The following is a 15502-nucleotide window of genomic DNA, read 5'->3' on the forward strand; positions in this document are numbered from 1 at the left end:
TCCAACTTAACAGGTTGGATAGGCTGCGTTGAACTTCATGAACTTCCTGGATATGGGACTTGATGCACTGTGGCCCCACTTCCACCAGGCTCCTTGCTTCCTCATACCCACTATTTCACATATCTTATCTCACTCCACTGCTACTCTTACTTTATCCTACACTAAAGGCCCTCTTTCCTTTGGCAGTCATATTTGGGGATAGGTTCCAAGACCAGCTCTTACCCAGAGTCACTGCTGCCACAAGACTACTGTGGAGCAGTCAGGTATTTATTCTCACTCGGCCACAAGTTTTTTCACACACAGGGTTGCACCGTTACACATGAAACAACTTCACATGGATCCACAACCACAAGCAGCACTATCCAGGCTCCATACAGGCTGTCCTTCATTAGCAATCTGGTCCTTGACATGAAAGCAAAGCTGCAGTGTGCCACATTCAAGTTAATGTTGAGTCTTAAATTCCTGACTTTTCCTGCATGGCTTCATTAGAGAATAAAGAAAGGACAGTCTTAGCAATCATATGTTTCTTTGATTTTAGCATTTTTTTAATATACAGTGGGGCAAAAAAGTATTTAGTCAGCCACCAATTGTGCAAGTTCTGATGATCCCAAACACGAAGGAGTGGCTTCGTAAGAAGCATTTCAAGGTCCTGGAGTGGCCTAGCCAGTCTTCAGATCTCAACCTCATAGAAAATCTTTGGAGGGAGTTGAAAGTCCGTGTTGCCCAGCAACAGCCCCAAAACATCACTGCTCTAGAGGAGATCTGCATGGAGGAATGGGCCAAAATACCAGCAACAGTGTGTGAAAACCTTGTGAAGACTTACAGAAAATGTTTGACCTCTGTCATTGCCAACAAAGGGTATATAACAAAGTATTGAGAAACTTTTGTTATTGACCAAATACTTATTTCCCACCATAATTTGCAAATATATTCATTAAAATCCCACAATGTGATTTTCTGGATTTTTTTTCTCATTTTGTCTGTCATAGTTGAAGTGTACCTATGATGAAAATTACAGGCCTCTCTCATCTTTTTAAGTGGGAGAACTTGCAGAATTATTATATCACATTGACAGGACTAACTGAGAATGTTATGAAGGTTCCCAAAATGTCACCAAAATCATCATATTGTTAAGTATTTTAGAAATAACGTTTCTAATGTCCCCTTATGCTTAGAAAGAAAATGTGACAAATAGGAAAATATTTATTGTACAGTATGTTATCTAAGTATTTTGAGTAACACAACTGCAATATTGTTTGTAGATACACCAGGGCTCTCAAAGGAACATTCCTAAATGTTCTTTGGATATCCCAAAAGTGATCTGACATTCATTGGACTCATTGGGAATGTTATGTAGAATATTGCCAAAGTGACCTGCCGACAGTACATTTCAGGAATCTTCTGTGAACGTCACAAATACTACTAAAATATCAAAGTCTCCTGACGTTCAGAACCTCCAAAGAACTTACTGAAAATGTAACTGACACTCACTTGACTTCCTGACAATGATCCATAATGTCTATTATAATAGTCATTGCAAAGTTAGATAACTATGCATGGCTCTTTATAACATTCTAAAATTAGACGTTATATGAAAACATGCTTTTTATGTCAACCTCCAAATGTTACTAAACGTCAAAAAGTACATTGAGAGCCCCACAAAATGCAGTTTCTGGTAACCACTGGGAACGTAACTTTCATCAGTGGGTACCTGCAGTAGCAATAAGGTACGTAACAGTATGCAAGTTCTGGGAAGTTTCAAGGACGTGTCTTATAAAGTTATTAAATAACAATATTCAGCTATTCAGGGTCCCCCACATTTCAACATCCTGAAGAGACTTGGGATATAACCTTTGTATCTGTGTTGTCAGTTGACTTTGTCACGACCGTCATATGAATAATTGGACCAAGGCGCAGCGTGAGTAGAGTTCCACATTTTAATGATAGTTATATCTTTGTTGTTTTGGAAGTTTCACTATCGTGAAATACGTAGCGCACATAGGCACTCAAACAAAACAATATCCTACATCGCAGGTGGGAAAAAGGACACACTAAGTGTGATCGCCAATTAGAGGTAACGATCATCAGCTGCCTCCAATTGGGAACCATACACACACACCAACATAGAAATATAATACCTATAAACCCCCCTAGTCAAGCCCTAACCTAAAACACCATAGTGAACCCTGAGGGCTCTATGGTCAGGGCTTGACAGTACTCCCCCAAAGGTGTGGACCCTGACCGCAAAACCTGAACCTATATGGGGAGAGTTAGGGTGGGCAACTAGCGTCGGTGGCTGATCCGGTGCGGGACGTAGCCCTCGCTCGGACTGTGGATCCGGCCATGAAGCCGGGCGCTGTGCCTGGACTGGGCACTGGCGCAGAGGAAGGCTCCGGCCATGGAGCGAGATTGGAGGCCGTGCCTGAACTGAGCACCGGCGCAGAGGAAGGCTCTGGCCATGGAGCGGGACTGGAGGCCGTGCCTGGACTGAGCACCGGCGCAGAGGAAGGCTCTGGCCATGGAGGGGGACTGGACGCCGTGCCTGGACTGAGCACCGGCGCAGAGGAAGGCTCTGGCCATGGATCGGGACTGGACTCCGTACCTAGACTGGGCATCGGCGCAGTGGAAGGCTCCGGCCATGGCACCGGCGCAGGAACCGTCGGGTCGCGGATCGTCTCCGGGCCGTGAACCAACGCTGGAAGCTCTGGACCGTGAACACACGCACTGGTGGACGAGTGCGGGGAGCCGGCACAGGGCGTACTGAGCTGGGGAGATGCACTGGAGGCCTGGTGCGTGGAGCCGGCACAGGTTGCACCGGGCTGGTGACACACTTCAGGGCGAGTGCGGGGAGCCGGCACAGGACGTACCAGCCTAGGAAGGCGCACTGGAGGCCTGGAACCGGCACAGGTTGCACCGGACTGATGACACGCTCTTCAAGGTGAGTGCAGGGAGCCGGCACAGCCCGTACCGGGCTGGGGAGGCGCACTGGAGGCCTGGTGCGTGGAGCCAGCATAGGTTTCACCGGACTGATGACATGCTCTTCAGGGAGAGTGCAGGGAGCCGGCACAGGCCGTACCGGGCTGGGGAGGCGCACTGGAGGCCTGGTGCGTGGAGCCAGCATAGGTTTCACCGGACTGATGACATGCTCTTCAGGGAGAGTGCAGGGAGCCGGCACAGGCCGTACCGGGCTGGGGAGGCGCACTGGAGGCCTGGTGCGTGGAGCCGGCACAGGTTGCACCGGACTGATGACACGCTCTTCAAAACGGCTGCGCTGCAGCATACTCCTACCCAACATCTCTCTCCGATATCCCTCCTCAAACTGTTCTATCGACTCCCAGACGGTCTCTTGCTCTCTCCTCGGCTCAGCCGACCGCCCCTTGTGTCTCCCCCCAAAAAAGAAAACTTGGGGTTGCCCTTGGGCTGTTTGTGGCCGCGGACCCCGGTCTCGTCGCTCTCCTCCTTTACTCCTCAGCAACTCCCGCCAAGGGAGGGTCTCGCATCCACCTAGTATCTCTTCCCATGATCAACTCTCCTTCACCTCCTGGGAACGCTGCTTGGTCCTGACTTGGTGGGATATTCTGTCACAATTGGACCAAGGCGCAGCGTGAGTAGAGTTCCACATTTTAATGATAGTGAAACTTCCAAAACAACAAAGATATATCGATCGTGAAATACATAGCGCACATAGGCACTCATACAAAACAATATCCCACATCGCAGGTGTGAAAAAGGACACTAAGTATGATACCCAATTAGAGGTAACGATCATTAGCTGCCTCCAATTGGGAACCATACACACACACCAACATAGAAATATAATACCTAGAAACCCCCCTAGTCCCGCCCTGACCTAAAACACCATAGAGAACCCCGAGGTTCCCGACATACGAGACGTTTCATGAAAACATAATTTTTTTAGGTCAACCGCATAACGTGTTAAACGTCAGAAAGTACATTGAGAGCCCCACAAAATGCAGTTTCTGGTAACCACTGGGAACGTAACTTTCATCAGTGGGTACCTGCAGTAGCAATAAGGTACGTAACAGTATGCACGTTCAGAGAAGTTTCAAGGACGTCTCTTATAACGTTACTAACGTCATTTAGCTATTTAAGATCCATGACATTTTAACGTCATGAAAAGACTTGGGACACTTGGGACATAACTTTTGTCAGCTGACACCACATAACGTTACCATGACTTATATGGGGACTAAAATAACTTTGTGGCCACGTCCTTGAACTTCATTTTCTTAGCTGGGTTACTACGATATCCCGAATTTGACCTGACATTTAGGGATCTGACATTCACATCTACTAGAGTCATTGGGAGTGTTATGTGAAATATTGTCAAAGTGAGCAGGCATTCAGTACATTTCAGGAACCTTCTGGTAACGTTACAAAAACTACTACAATGTCACCAAAGTGTCCTGACATTCAGAACATCTAAAGTACTTAATTAGAATGTAAAAAAAGTTCCTACACTATTAGAAAGACAATGTCACAAGTGTACCATCACTTGACTTACAGACAACGTTCCAAAATGTATTTCTATCATGCCGATTCTAACGTTATATGAAGACAAACCATAGCTCTAAATCTAATGTTATGAAATGTTCCTAGGATATCTCCAAAATAACATGATATTCAGAACCTTTCATGGACTACCAAGGAACGGTTTGAATTTTCCTATGATGGCTGTATAGCGACCGGATATTTATAACCTCTATAATGCTTATTAGAAACGTTATGAATGTGCATATAATGTCCCATGACATTCAGTACCTCTGGAAGACTTAACGGGAATGTTACAAATGTCTCAGTTACGTCCCTTGTTACCTGGGAAATTGTCCACGTTAGCTACCGCCGGCGATATGTGATACAGCTGCCCGGTGGGAAGCAACTTCTGCCTGGTGGGAAGCAACCTCTGCCTGGTGGGAAGCAACCTCTGCCCGGTGAGAAGCAACCTCTGCCCGGTGGGAAGCAACCTCTGCCCGGTGGGAAGCAACTCATGATGGCAAGAACCTCTATACAACACCTTTGCACTGGTCACTTGCACTGGCTTGTCGCAACGTTAGCTAAATGGCATGTCCCTGTGACATCCAGATGGTGACCAATACTACAAGTACAGTGCCTTGCAAAAGTATTCATCCCCCTTGGCGTTTTTCGTATTTTGTTGCATTACAAATTGTAATTTAAATTGATTTTTATTTGGATTTCATGTAATGGACATACACAAAATAGTCCAAATTGGTGAAGTGAAATTAAAATAATAACTTGTTTCAAAAAATAATAGAACAAAATAACGAAAAGTGGCGTGTGTATATGTATTCACTCCCTTTGCTATGAAGCCCCTAAATAATATCTGGTGCAACCAGTTACTTTCAAAAGTCACATAATTAGTTAAATAAAGTCTACCTGTGTGCTATCTAAGTGTCACATGATCTGTCACATGATCTCAGTATATATACACCTGTTCTGAAAGGCCCCAGTCTGCAACACCACTAAGCAAGGGGCACCACCAAGCACCATGAAGACCAAGGAGCTCTCCAAACAGGGCAGGGACAAGAGAGGGCCGCCCACCAAAACTCACGGACCAGGCAAGGAGGGCATTAATCAGAGAGGCAACAAAGAGACCAATGATAATCCTGAAGAAGATGCAAAGCTCCACAGTGGAGATTTGAATATCTGTCCACAGAACCACTTTAAAACCTACACTCCACAGAGCTGGGATTTACAGAAGAGTGGCCAGAAAAAAGCCATTGCTTGAAGAAAAAAATAAGCAAACACGTTTGGTGTTCACCAAAAGGCATGTGGGAGACTCCCCAAACATATGGAAGAAGGTACTCTGGTCAGATGAGACGAAAATGTAGCTTTTTGGCCATCAAGGAAAAGGCTATGTCTGGTGCAAACCCAACACCTCTCATCACCCCGAGATGAGCATGGTGGTGGCAGCATTATGCTGTGGGGATGTTTGGCATTGGCTGGGAGTGGGAAACTGGCCATAATTGAAGGAATGATGGTTGGTGCTAAATACAGGGAAATTCTTGAGAGAAATCTGTTTCAGTCTTCCAGAGATTTGAGACTGAGATGGAGGTTCACCTTCCAGCAGGACAATGGCTCTAAGCATACTGCTAAAGTAACACTCAAGTGATTTAAGGGGAAACATTTAAATGTCTTGGAATGGCCTAGTCAATGCCCAGACCTCAATCCAGTTCAGAATCTGTGGTATGACTAAAAGATTGCTGTACACCAGCGGAACCCATCCAACTTGAAGGAGCTTTAGCAGTTTTGCCTTGAAGTATGGGCAAAAATCCCAGTGCCAAGTTCATAGAGACATACCGCAAGAGGCTTGCAGTTGTAATTGCTGCAAAAGGTGTCTCTACAAAATATTGACTTTGGGGTGGTGAATAGTTATGCACTCTCAAGATTTCTATTTTTTTTTTTATTATTTCTTGTTTGTTTCATAATAAAAAATATTTTGCATCTTCATCGTGGTAGGCATGCTGTGTAAATCAAATGATACAAAGATCTATTTTAATTCCAGGTTGTAAGGCAACAAAATAGGAAAAATGCCAAGGGGGTTGAATACTTTCGCAAGCCACTGTATTACATACTGTATTACCGATACAAAACATAACCCAAGGCACAACCAAAACAAACCACAAATGTATCCAATAAGTTTGTTGAGTCACAATCTTGATGTAGTCATTGCGTGCAAGGAATATGGTACCAAATACTAAACTTTTGACAACTTACCACTAGAACTGCCAGGCATTGATTGACCACCCTTCAAGCCAATGAGCAGTCATTCTGACTGCAATGCTCTAACAGTGTAATTAATATATGTCAAATATGCTACAGCAACAATTATAAGTCGGTTGTGTTTATGAAGGCCTTGGGTAACATTGGAATACAATTTGTATTTTATTTCAAATAACACAATAGCATTTTCATTAGTTTATGTTACTGTAGGCTATATGTAAAAACACGTTGTATTTGTGGAGTTCCTTTGTTCACTACTTTGAAACAGAAAGCATATGCTTTGGAACATGGTAACACCTTATTTCTGTAAAGACAAAATAAATAAAAAAATACCCCAACCACCAAGAAGCACGGTCAAAAGATGCGTGGTAAATAGATGAAAACACCAGTAGCCAAAACATCATTAAAAGTGTCAAGTGGCCTTCATAAATAGTGCAACTCTGCACAAAAGCAACAATGACATTATAATGAATGTAAGTGTCAATATGAGAGCAGTCAAAAATAGTCAGCTCGTGCTTGTGTGCATCTTCATGCAATGGCTTCATTTGGATTTAATTTAGCTGTTATCCCTTGCCCTAACAGTTGACACAATTTTCATAACGTTCACTTGCTTGACCCACTTTGACATACCTTTGTTTGGTTGTAGTGCGTAATAGTATCCTGCTTTCTCTAGATTGTGTCCAGTTGTCTTGTCATTATTCAGCACTGTTGTGGAGTACAACGGCTGTGAAGGTGCTTTATTTTGCATCACTTTATTCATGGTGCCGGCCAGACTTGTTTTCTATACATGCAACTTGTTCTCCAATGACAGTGAAGTGAAGAAATTGTAGTAGACCAGAGTATACTGATAAGACCGCTTTGATTCGGTGAACTGATATAGGGTACATAACATTTTAAGATTAGGCCTATAATTAGAATGGATCGACACAATAGAATGGCCCGCCCTGTTCTTCGTTCACAACTGGTGATTACATAATTGTGCTTATTTTGCTTCCCCTGCTCATCAACTCACCCATTCTCCCCATCATACTTTACTGAATTTATTTAATCTGTTGTTTTATGTGTGAAATTGGTTTCGATATAGTTTAGGTTTAGTTTTCGATGAAATTGTTAGGGGGACTATCAGCTGGGCACTGCACTTTCAACTGTCAGAAGAAGGAACACAAGCATTTCGCTACACCCGCAATAACAACTGCTAAGTATGTGTATGTGACCAATATTTTTTTTTATTTGAATTAGCGGAGCAGGCCCTACTTTTGGAAGAAGGAGGGGCAACTGGGGAAAACCATTCCAAAGAAATGACATGCCCTCCTAAAACAAATTCTGCTTGTGACATTAAGATTCTAACAATGGCAGTGTGTTATATAGACTTATTTAGGAAAATTAAAGGATGGAGGGGTGTGTGAGTTAAAAAATGAAAAAGTGAGAAAAAAAAAATGATAATCACGATCAGTCAAAATGACCGGTCAGCAGTTCTAGTGTTAAATACACTATAAATGAGTTTATACAAACATAATATGACTTCTTCAAATGGGACTAGATGAAAGTGCTTTAATTTTTTAAATGCTAAAACAGATGAAAATACCCTCAAATAAAAGCTGACATTCTGTACAGTCGCCTAATATGAAGCATTATGTCTCAAATCTGTCGGAGTATGGAGTCAAATTAAACAATTTTGCTTCACTGTTCAAATACATATGGAGGGGAATGTACAGTATAATATATGGGGGTGGTGTGCATGTTAACATTCATCTTTGATTAATCTCTTTCTAAAGTACCCATTGTTCCCAAATCATTTAAAAAGTATGATGAAAAAAGAGCATAGAAAAATCTTTGTGTAGATGTGTGCAGTGTACCTTCACTTTAACAGTGTTGTGTCTCTCCACAGGAATGCAGGACTTTAACTACCTATACACCAACTGCTTTGAGATCACTCTGGAACTCAGCTGTGACAAGTTCCCCCCGGCATCAGCCCTGTCAAGAGAATGGCTGGGCAACAGAGAGGCCCTGATCTCCTTCCTGGAGCAGGTACTTTCTCTAATCTCTCTCTCCATACCGCACACACGCACACGCACACACACACACACACACACACACACACACACGCCCTTACTGTAGCACAGTATCAGTAGATTTTGGTTAGGTCAGTAATTTTTGGTGATTTGCTAAACAACGTTCCTGCAGATTTGTTTGTTGTAAAACTATTATTTGATCAACAGTAATGTGCATTATATTGATTCCTGCTGTGTTTCGCTGCTGGCTGCTGTGTGACCGAGCCATTGTCACTTCCTGTCTCTGTGAGAACAGAGGGAGAGATGCATTCAGATTTGTATTTTTATAAAAAATATGTTTACATTTATTTAACTAGGCAAGTCAGAACAAATTCTTATTTACAACGACAACCAAACACTCCCCGAACCCGATCACGGCCAGCTGTGATACAGCCCGGGATCAGACCCGGGTCTGTTGTGATGCCGTGCCTTAGACCGCTGCGCCACTCGAAAGGCATAAGCACAAGCATATGATCGTTGCGCATTTCAAAATGCAATTGCTGGAAAAACTGTTTTAAAGTAACTACTGATGTTATTGTTAAAGAGAGGAGAGTATCAGCTTTCTGTGGGTATATAATTAATTTCTCAACCCTCAATATCAAGCAAAACCATTTCACAATTGGAGTAGGCTATGTAGTATGGTTTTGTTGCACCCACAGAGCAAATGGTCCCATTTGCAGTGAATACATCAAGAAGCCTATGCCTAGTGCTGGAAGGTCTTGGAATGACATTACTTTTACTGATACCATTTATCAATTACATGGCTATCTAGCAACAAGATCATATTTGGAGTTAGCTCTCTAGTTAAGTGTTTTGAGTTCCCACTTACTCAGGTGTTGAATTAAGTAGTATAGGCCTAGGTCAATTTGCACACAAAAAAATGTAGGCAAATTAATATGTAAAGATCCCAAAATAAATCTGATAATTCTGGATCCCATTTTAATGCATTCCATGGATATGTTAGATCATGGCTGCCCAACCCTCTTCCTGGAGATCTACTGTCCTGTAGGTTTTCAGTCCAACCCTAATTTAGCATATCTGATTCATCTAGTTTAGGTCTTGTTGAGCAGCTAATTCGTAGAATCAGGTGTGTTAAATTAGGGTTGGACTGAAAACCCACAGGACGGTAGATCTCCAGGAAGAGGGTTGGGGGGCCCTGTGTTAGATGAAATAGACAACTTTTTTCTTGAATCATACCATCTGTTTCCTTAGCGCTGGAAAAAAATTGTCTAGATGCCTGACGCTAATGGAAAGTAACTGTGCATCAAAAAATATATACAGTGCATTCAGAAAGTATTCACACCCCTTTGACTTTTTACACATTTTGTTACGTTGCAGCTTATTCTAAAATTGATGAAATAGTTTTTTCCCCCTCATTAATCTACACACAACACCCCATAATGGCAAAGCAAAAACAAGTTTTTGTAAATGTATAAAAACAAAAAACAGAAATATCACATTTCGTAAGTATTCAGACCCGTTACTCAGTACTTTGTTGAAGCACCTTTGGCAGAAATTACAGCCTCAAGTATTCTTGGGTATGACCTTACAAGCTTGGCACAACTATATTTGGGACGTTTCTCTCATTCCTCTCTGCAGATCCACTCGGGCTCTGTCAGGTTGGATACGGAGCATTGCTGCACAGCTATTTTCAGGACTCTCCAGAGATGGTCGATCGGGTTCAAGTCCGGGCTCTGGCTGGGCCACTCAAGGACATTCAGATATTTGTCCCGAAGCCACTTCTGCGTTGTCTTGGCTGTGTGCTTAGGGTCTTTGTCCTGATGGAAGGTGAACCTTCACCCCAGTTTCAGGTCCTGAGCGCTCTGGAGCAGGTTTTTATCAAGGAACTCATCTTTCCCTCCATCCTGACTCGTCTCCCAGTCCCTGGCGCTGCGCTGAAAAACACCCCCACAGCACAATGCTGCCACCACCATGCTTCACCGTAGAAATGGTGGCAGGTTTCCTCCAGACACGACACTTGGCATTCAGGCCAACTCCAAGCGGGCTGTCATGTGCCTTTTACTCAGGAGTGGCTTCCGTCTGGCCACTTTACCATAAAGGCCTGATTGGTGGAGTGCTGCAGAGATGGTTGTCCTTCCGGAAGGTTCGCCCATCGCCACAGAGGAACTATGGAGCTCTATCAGAGTAACCATCAGGTTCTTGGTCACCTCCCTGACCAAGGCCCTTCTCCCCCGATTGCTCAGTTTGGCCAGGCGGCCAGCTCTAGGAAGAGTCTTGGTGGTTCCAAACGTCTTCCAATTAAGAATGATGGAGGACCTTCAATGCTGCAGACATTTTTTGGTACCTTTCCCCAGATCTGTGCCTCGACACAATCCTGTCTCAGAGCTCTATGAACAATTCCTTCCACCTCATGGCTTGGTTTTTGCTCTGACATGCATTGTCACTTGTGGGGCCTCATACAGAGGTGTGCCATTCCAAATCATGTCCAATCAATTGAATTTACCACAGCTGGACTCCAATCAAATTGTAGAAACATCTCAAAGATGATCAATGGAAACAGGATGCACTTGAGCTCAATTTCGAGTGTCATACCAAAGGGTCTGAATACTTATGTAAATAAGGTATTTCTGTTTTTTAAGTTTAATACATTTGCAAAAAAAATGTAATTGTTGGCTATTGTGTGTAGATTAAAATTAGATTTCATCCTTTTTAGAATAAGGCTGTAACGTTACAAAATGTGGAAAATGGAAGGGGTCTGAATACTTTTCGAATGCACTGTATGTCGTTGTATTTATCGTTATCGAGCAAAATGGTTAAGTTTTTTTGTATTATGATATGACTTATAGTCCATATCGCCCAGCTCTAAGGTGTAGTATTATAAAAGCAAAGGATTGTTTTCTTGCTCTTTTGGGGGGGTTTCAGTAAACTTTCCTTCCGCCCTCTCCAGGTGCATCATGGGATCAAAGGAATGGTGTATGATAACAACAACAACCCAATCGGCAACGCAGAGATTTCAGTAGCTGGTATCAACCACGATGTGACCACTGGTAAGAGGGGCAGAGAAACCATTTTACATCAGGGGAGACATTTTTTCTCACAAAAACACGTACAACCAGCTAAAAACCCTGAGCAATGCCAAAGTTTTTTAGGCTTACTAATAGGTACGTCTGCACAGATCTTAGTCAACTACAGATATAATTTCCATTTATTTAACAATAGAATACAACAAGACACTTTGAATAAATTGGGGACAATAATCTTTGGTGACATTAGTTAATACATAATATTAGTCTATAAGCTTTGAACTGGGTGTTTATTCTTTATGTTAACCATAAATAGTCTTTGTGTTTCATGAGATTGTAGTGTTTCAATATGTATTCTATAAGTAACATATACCATTTACTAGCGTCACATTTCAGATACATACCACTAGTTGCAAAGGAATAGAAATTCATGTGATTAAAACATACTTAGAATGCTGCGCAACGCTGCTAATTAGTTTTTTTTAGAAGCAAATTAGCATTCAGCAACTATATGTCCCGTCTGTTGTTGTGTGTGCAACTTCCTGAATTAGGATTGGTTCTCATTCAGAAGGTAGACAACAAAAGCAAAAACGTCAGCAATACAAATCTTCTTCCTTGTAACTGATAATATTATGATAAGGTAAGAAGCAGTAGTAAGCCATTTTTGGCATTTCGCAGCAATGTCCTTCAAAACACCATGAAGAAATTGAATTTATGGCTAAAATGTTACATGTAGGTCCTTCAAACTGAGACTCAGTGAGTATGGTTACATGCACACAATAATGCGATTATTATGAATATAATAGTTCTATGAAAACATTTACAGGCTCTGCAAGAAGAAAGATTTCCCTAATAATCTTGTTTACATGAACACTTCTGAAATCAGGCTAACTGATTGCACTCTGATCAATGCAGAAAATTGCCAATAAAAATAAACGTTATCCAACTGCGACCATGGTATTTTTGGGAAGAATATTTGATTCTGAGTTCGGACATGTGAAAACTACTTCTAAGATGCATACATTCAGTTGTTCCGAACTTTACTCTCACTAAAGGGGGATGGTGCTGGTGCTAGCACATGCGCAGATCAAATACAATGTGGGAATGCAGATTAAGGTGTTTACATGTCCTAATAATTTGAAAGATTAATCAGAAAACCAGGTGTTTTAATCAGCGTATGCTTAATTTGATTTCAACCTTACGCCGATTAACATAAGCAGAGCAAGGTGTTTAACGGTGACTAACCCATTCCGTACAAATTTGCGCAACCACAGCATTCAAATGAGTCTGCAATGAAAACTAATGGGACTGTAGTGACTGTGTTGGCATCAAAATCCGGGGTGTGAACGAAGTTTCGATTCAGCGTTAATTGACATGGCAATGCACAAATAGTTTTTGAGAAAAGGTGTAAAAACGGACCCCTCTGACACGGTACGTTACATTGTGGCGTGTCACGACTCATTTTGTTCCATACAGCCTCCTTCCACCAGGGGTAGCCATTCTCTTGCATGGCTAATATTAAACTAATATTTCATTAGTAGGGTGCTAATTGCAATGTGGTCCTCAATAACACAAACAATGAATCAATCAATCATGAATTCCACAAGATTGTGATGTGCAGCATCTTAAAAAGAAAACAACTGTGCCAACCTCTGATCTGCATTTACACAAGCAAACCTGCTGACAGAGCTTCAGTTTTTTTTCTCTCTCGCCTTTGCTATGTTAATGTTTTGAATACCTTTGCTGTGCTGTGTGTTCAATAACTTAAGTGTGAAATCTCATGTGTGCAATAACGCATGTCCTAAATTCTCACGTGTGCTATCTATTAAACTCATTTTCACATGACATGCTCTAATCCAAAATGAGATGCGACATTCCTGCATGCCTCTTTTTCTGTTAAAGTGAAGAAAATGACCGGGGACTCCCTAAAAGACCAAAGTGCACAGCCAGTTCGGTGTGCCTCTACATCATGTCACCAAACTGCTATAGTTATGAACTATTAAGTGTTTTTGGACCATTTGCTTCCCTGTATCTCAACAGCCACATTACTCATTATCAGATTAATTTGAGGTAGAATTTAAGGAATGATTTGTACAATGCGTTTATTTTTAGAGATGTTCAGGACTAGTTCATTACTGGCCACCCATTCTAAAACTGACTGCATCTCTTTGTTTAGGGTTGCTGATGTGTATAATAATAAATCATCAGCGTACATACTGGTAGATCATTAGTTAAAATAGACCAAGAGAGCTCCCCTGCGGTACACCAACCATTACATGTTTAACATTAGAGAAGCTTCCATTAAAGAAAACCTGATGTGCTCAATTAGATCGATAGATTTGACTCCACGATATGGCAGAGGTTAAAAACGCCATAACACATATGTTTATTTCAAACACAGGTTATGGTCAATAATATCAAAGGCTGCACTGAAATCTAACAATACAGAGTCCACAATTTCTTTCTCAACCAATCATCAGTCATTTGTGTCAGTGCAGTACATGTGTGAAGTGCCCTTCTCTATAAGCATGCTAAAAGTATGTTGTTAATTTGATTACAGAGAATTACCATTGTATCTGGTCAAACACATTTTTTCTAAAAGTTTTCAAAACGTCTGCAGTAAGCAAAGGCTGCTTTATCATTCTTGAGTAGCGGGAGGACAACATTTTTTCTCCAGACTCAGATAAAACATAAAACAAATAGGAGTGGCAATATCGTCCTTCACCATCCTCAGTAGCTTTCCATCTAAGTTGTCAATACCAGGTGGAGACATCTGATTCAATGAAAGATGGAGTTGAATTAGTCTTTCTGACCAAAATGTCATTTAAGGTATTCTAAAGCTTTTTTCCATCATACTTTATATAAAGAGAAGTCTATCTTTAATTCTGTGAATAACAATTGTATCTTTTATCAATGTTTATTATGAGTATTTCTTCAAAATCACTGAATGTTTTGGAATCAAAACATTACTGCACGTAACGCGCCAATGTAAACTGAGATTTTTGGATATAACTATGCACATTATCGAACAAAACATACATGTATTGTGTAACATGATGTCCTATGAGTGGCATCTGATGAAGATCATCAAAGGTTAGTGATTAATTTGATCTATATTTCTGCTTTTTGTGACTCCTATCTTTGGCTGGAAAAATGGCTGTGTGTTTTTTGGACTTGGCAGTGATCTAACATAATCATATGTTGTGCTTTCGCTCTAAATCATTTTTGAAATCGGACATGATGGGTAGATTAATAACAAGACGTTTATCTCTCATTTGCTGTATTGGACTTGGTAATGTGTGAAAGTTACATATTTCTAAAACATATTTTTGAATTTTGCGTGCTGCCTTTTCAGCAGAATGTTGTCGAGGGGAATGTTGCCCCCTTTGGAGAGATTGGGTACCCCTAGTAAACTGGAAAAAAAATCTGTCAAAAATTGCTAATATATGCAAATATTATTATTGGATAGAAAACACTCTAAAGATTCTAAAACCGTTGGAATTATGTCTGTAAGTATAGCAGAACTCACAGGGCAGGCATTCTTCCAAACTAGTTTTTGTGGCCATGAAAGTTGGAGCAACTTTGACGTCATGGCCCCCACCCTTCCCAACCAGTTATGATTCTGGGGACACTTTCTATCTCTTCCGCTAGATGTCCTCTTTCATTAGAGCTTTGAATCGTTCAAATCCCGCGAGAATTGACCCT

General features: G+C 41.6%; 1 protein-coding gene across 4 annotated transcripts in view; it reads left to right on the forward strand.

Annotated features, from left to right (window-relative positions):
- cpn1 (carboxypeptidase N subunit 1) overlaps positions 1–15502 on the forward strand; it is a 147487-nt gene that overhangs the window by 119679 nt on the left and 12306 nt on the right. For all 4 annotated transcript variants that reach the window (XM_021565595.3, XM_021565593.3, XM_090202558.1 and 1 more), the window contains 2 exons: positions 8651–8790; positions 11722–11821. In XM_021565595.3, the coding sequence (XP_021421270.1) occupies positions 8651–8790; positions 11722–11821 (240 nt within the window). The remainder of the gene's footprint in view (positions 1–8650; positions 8791–11721; positions 11822–15502) is intronic.

Source organism: Oncorhynchus mykiss, chromosome 16 (assembly GCF_057628025.1).
Source record: "Oncorhynchus mykiss isolate SJ-2025 chromosome 16, ASM5762802v1, whole genome shotgun sequence".
In the NCBI taxonomy this organism is placed as follows: Eukaryota; Metazoa; Chordata; class Actinopteri; order Salmoniformes; family Salmonidae; genus Oncorhynchus; species Oncorhynchus mykiss.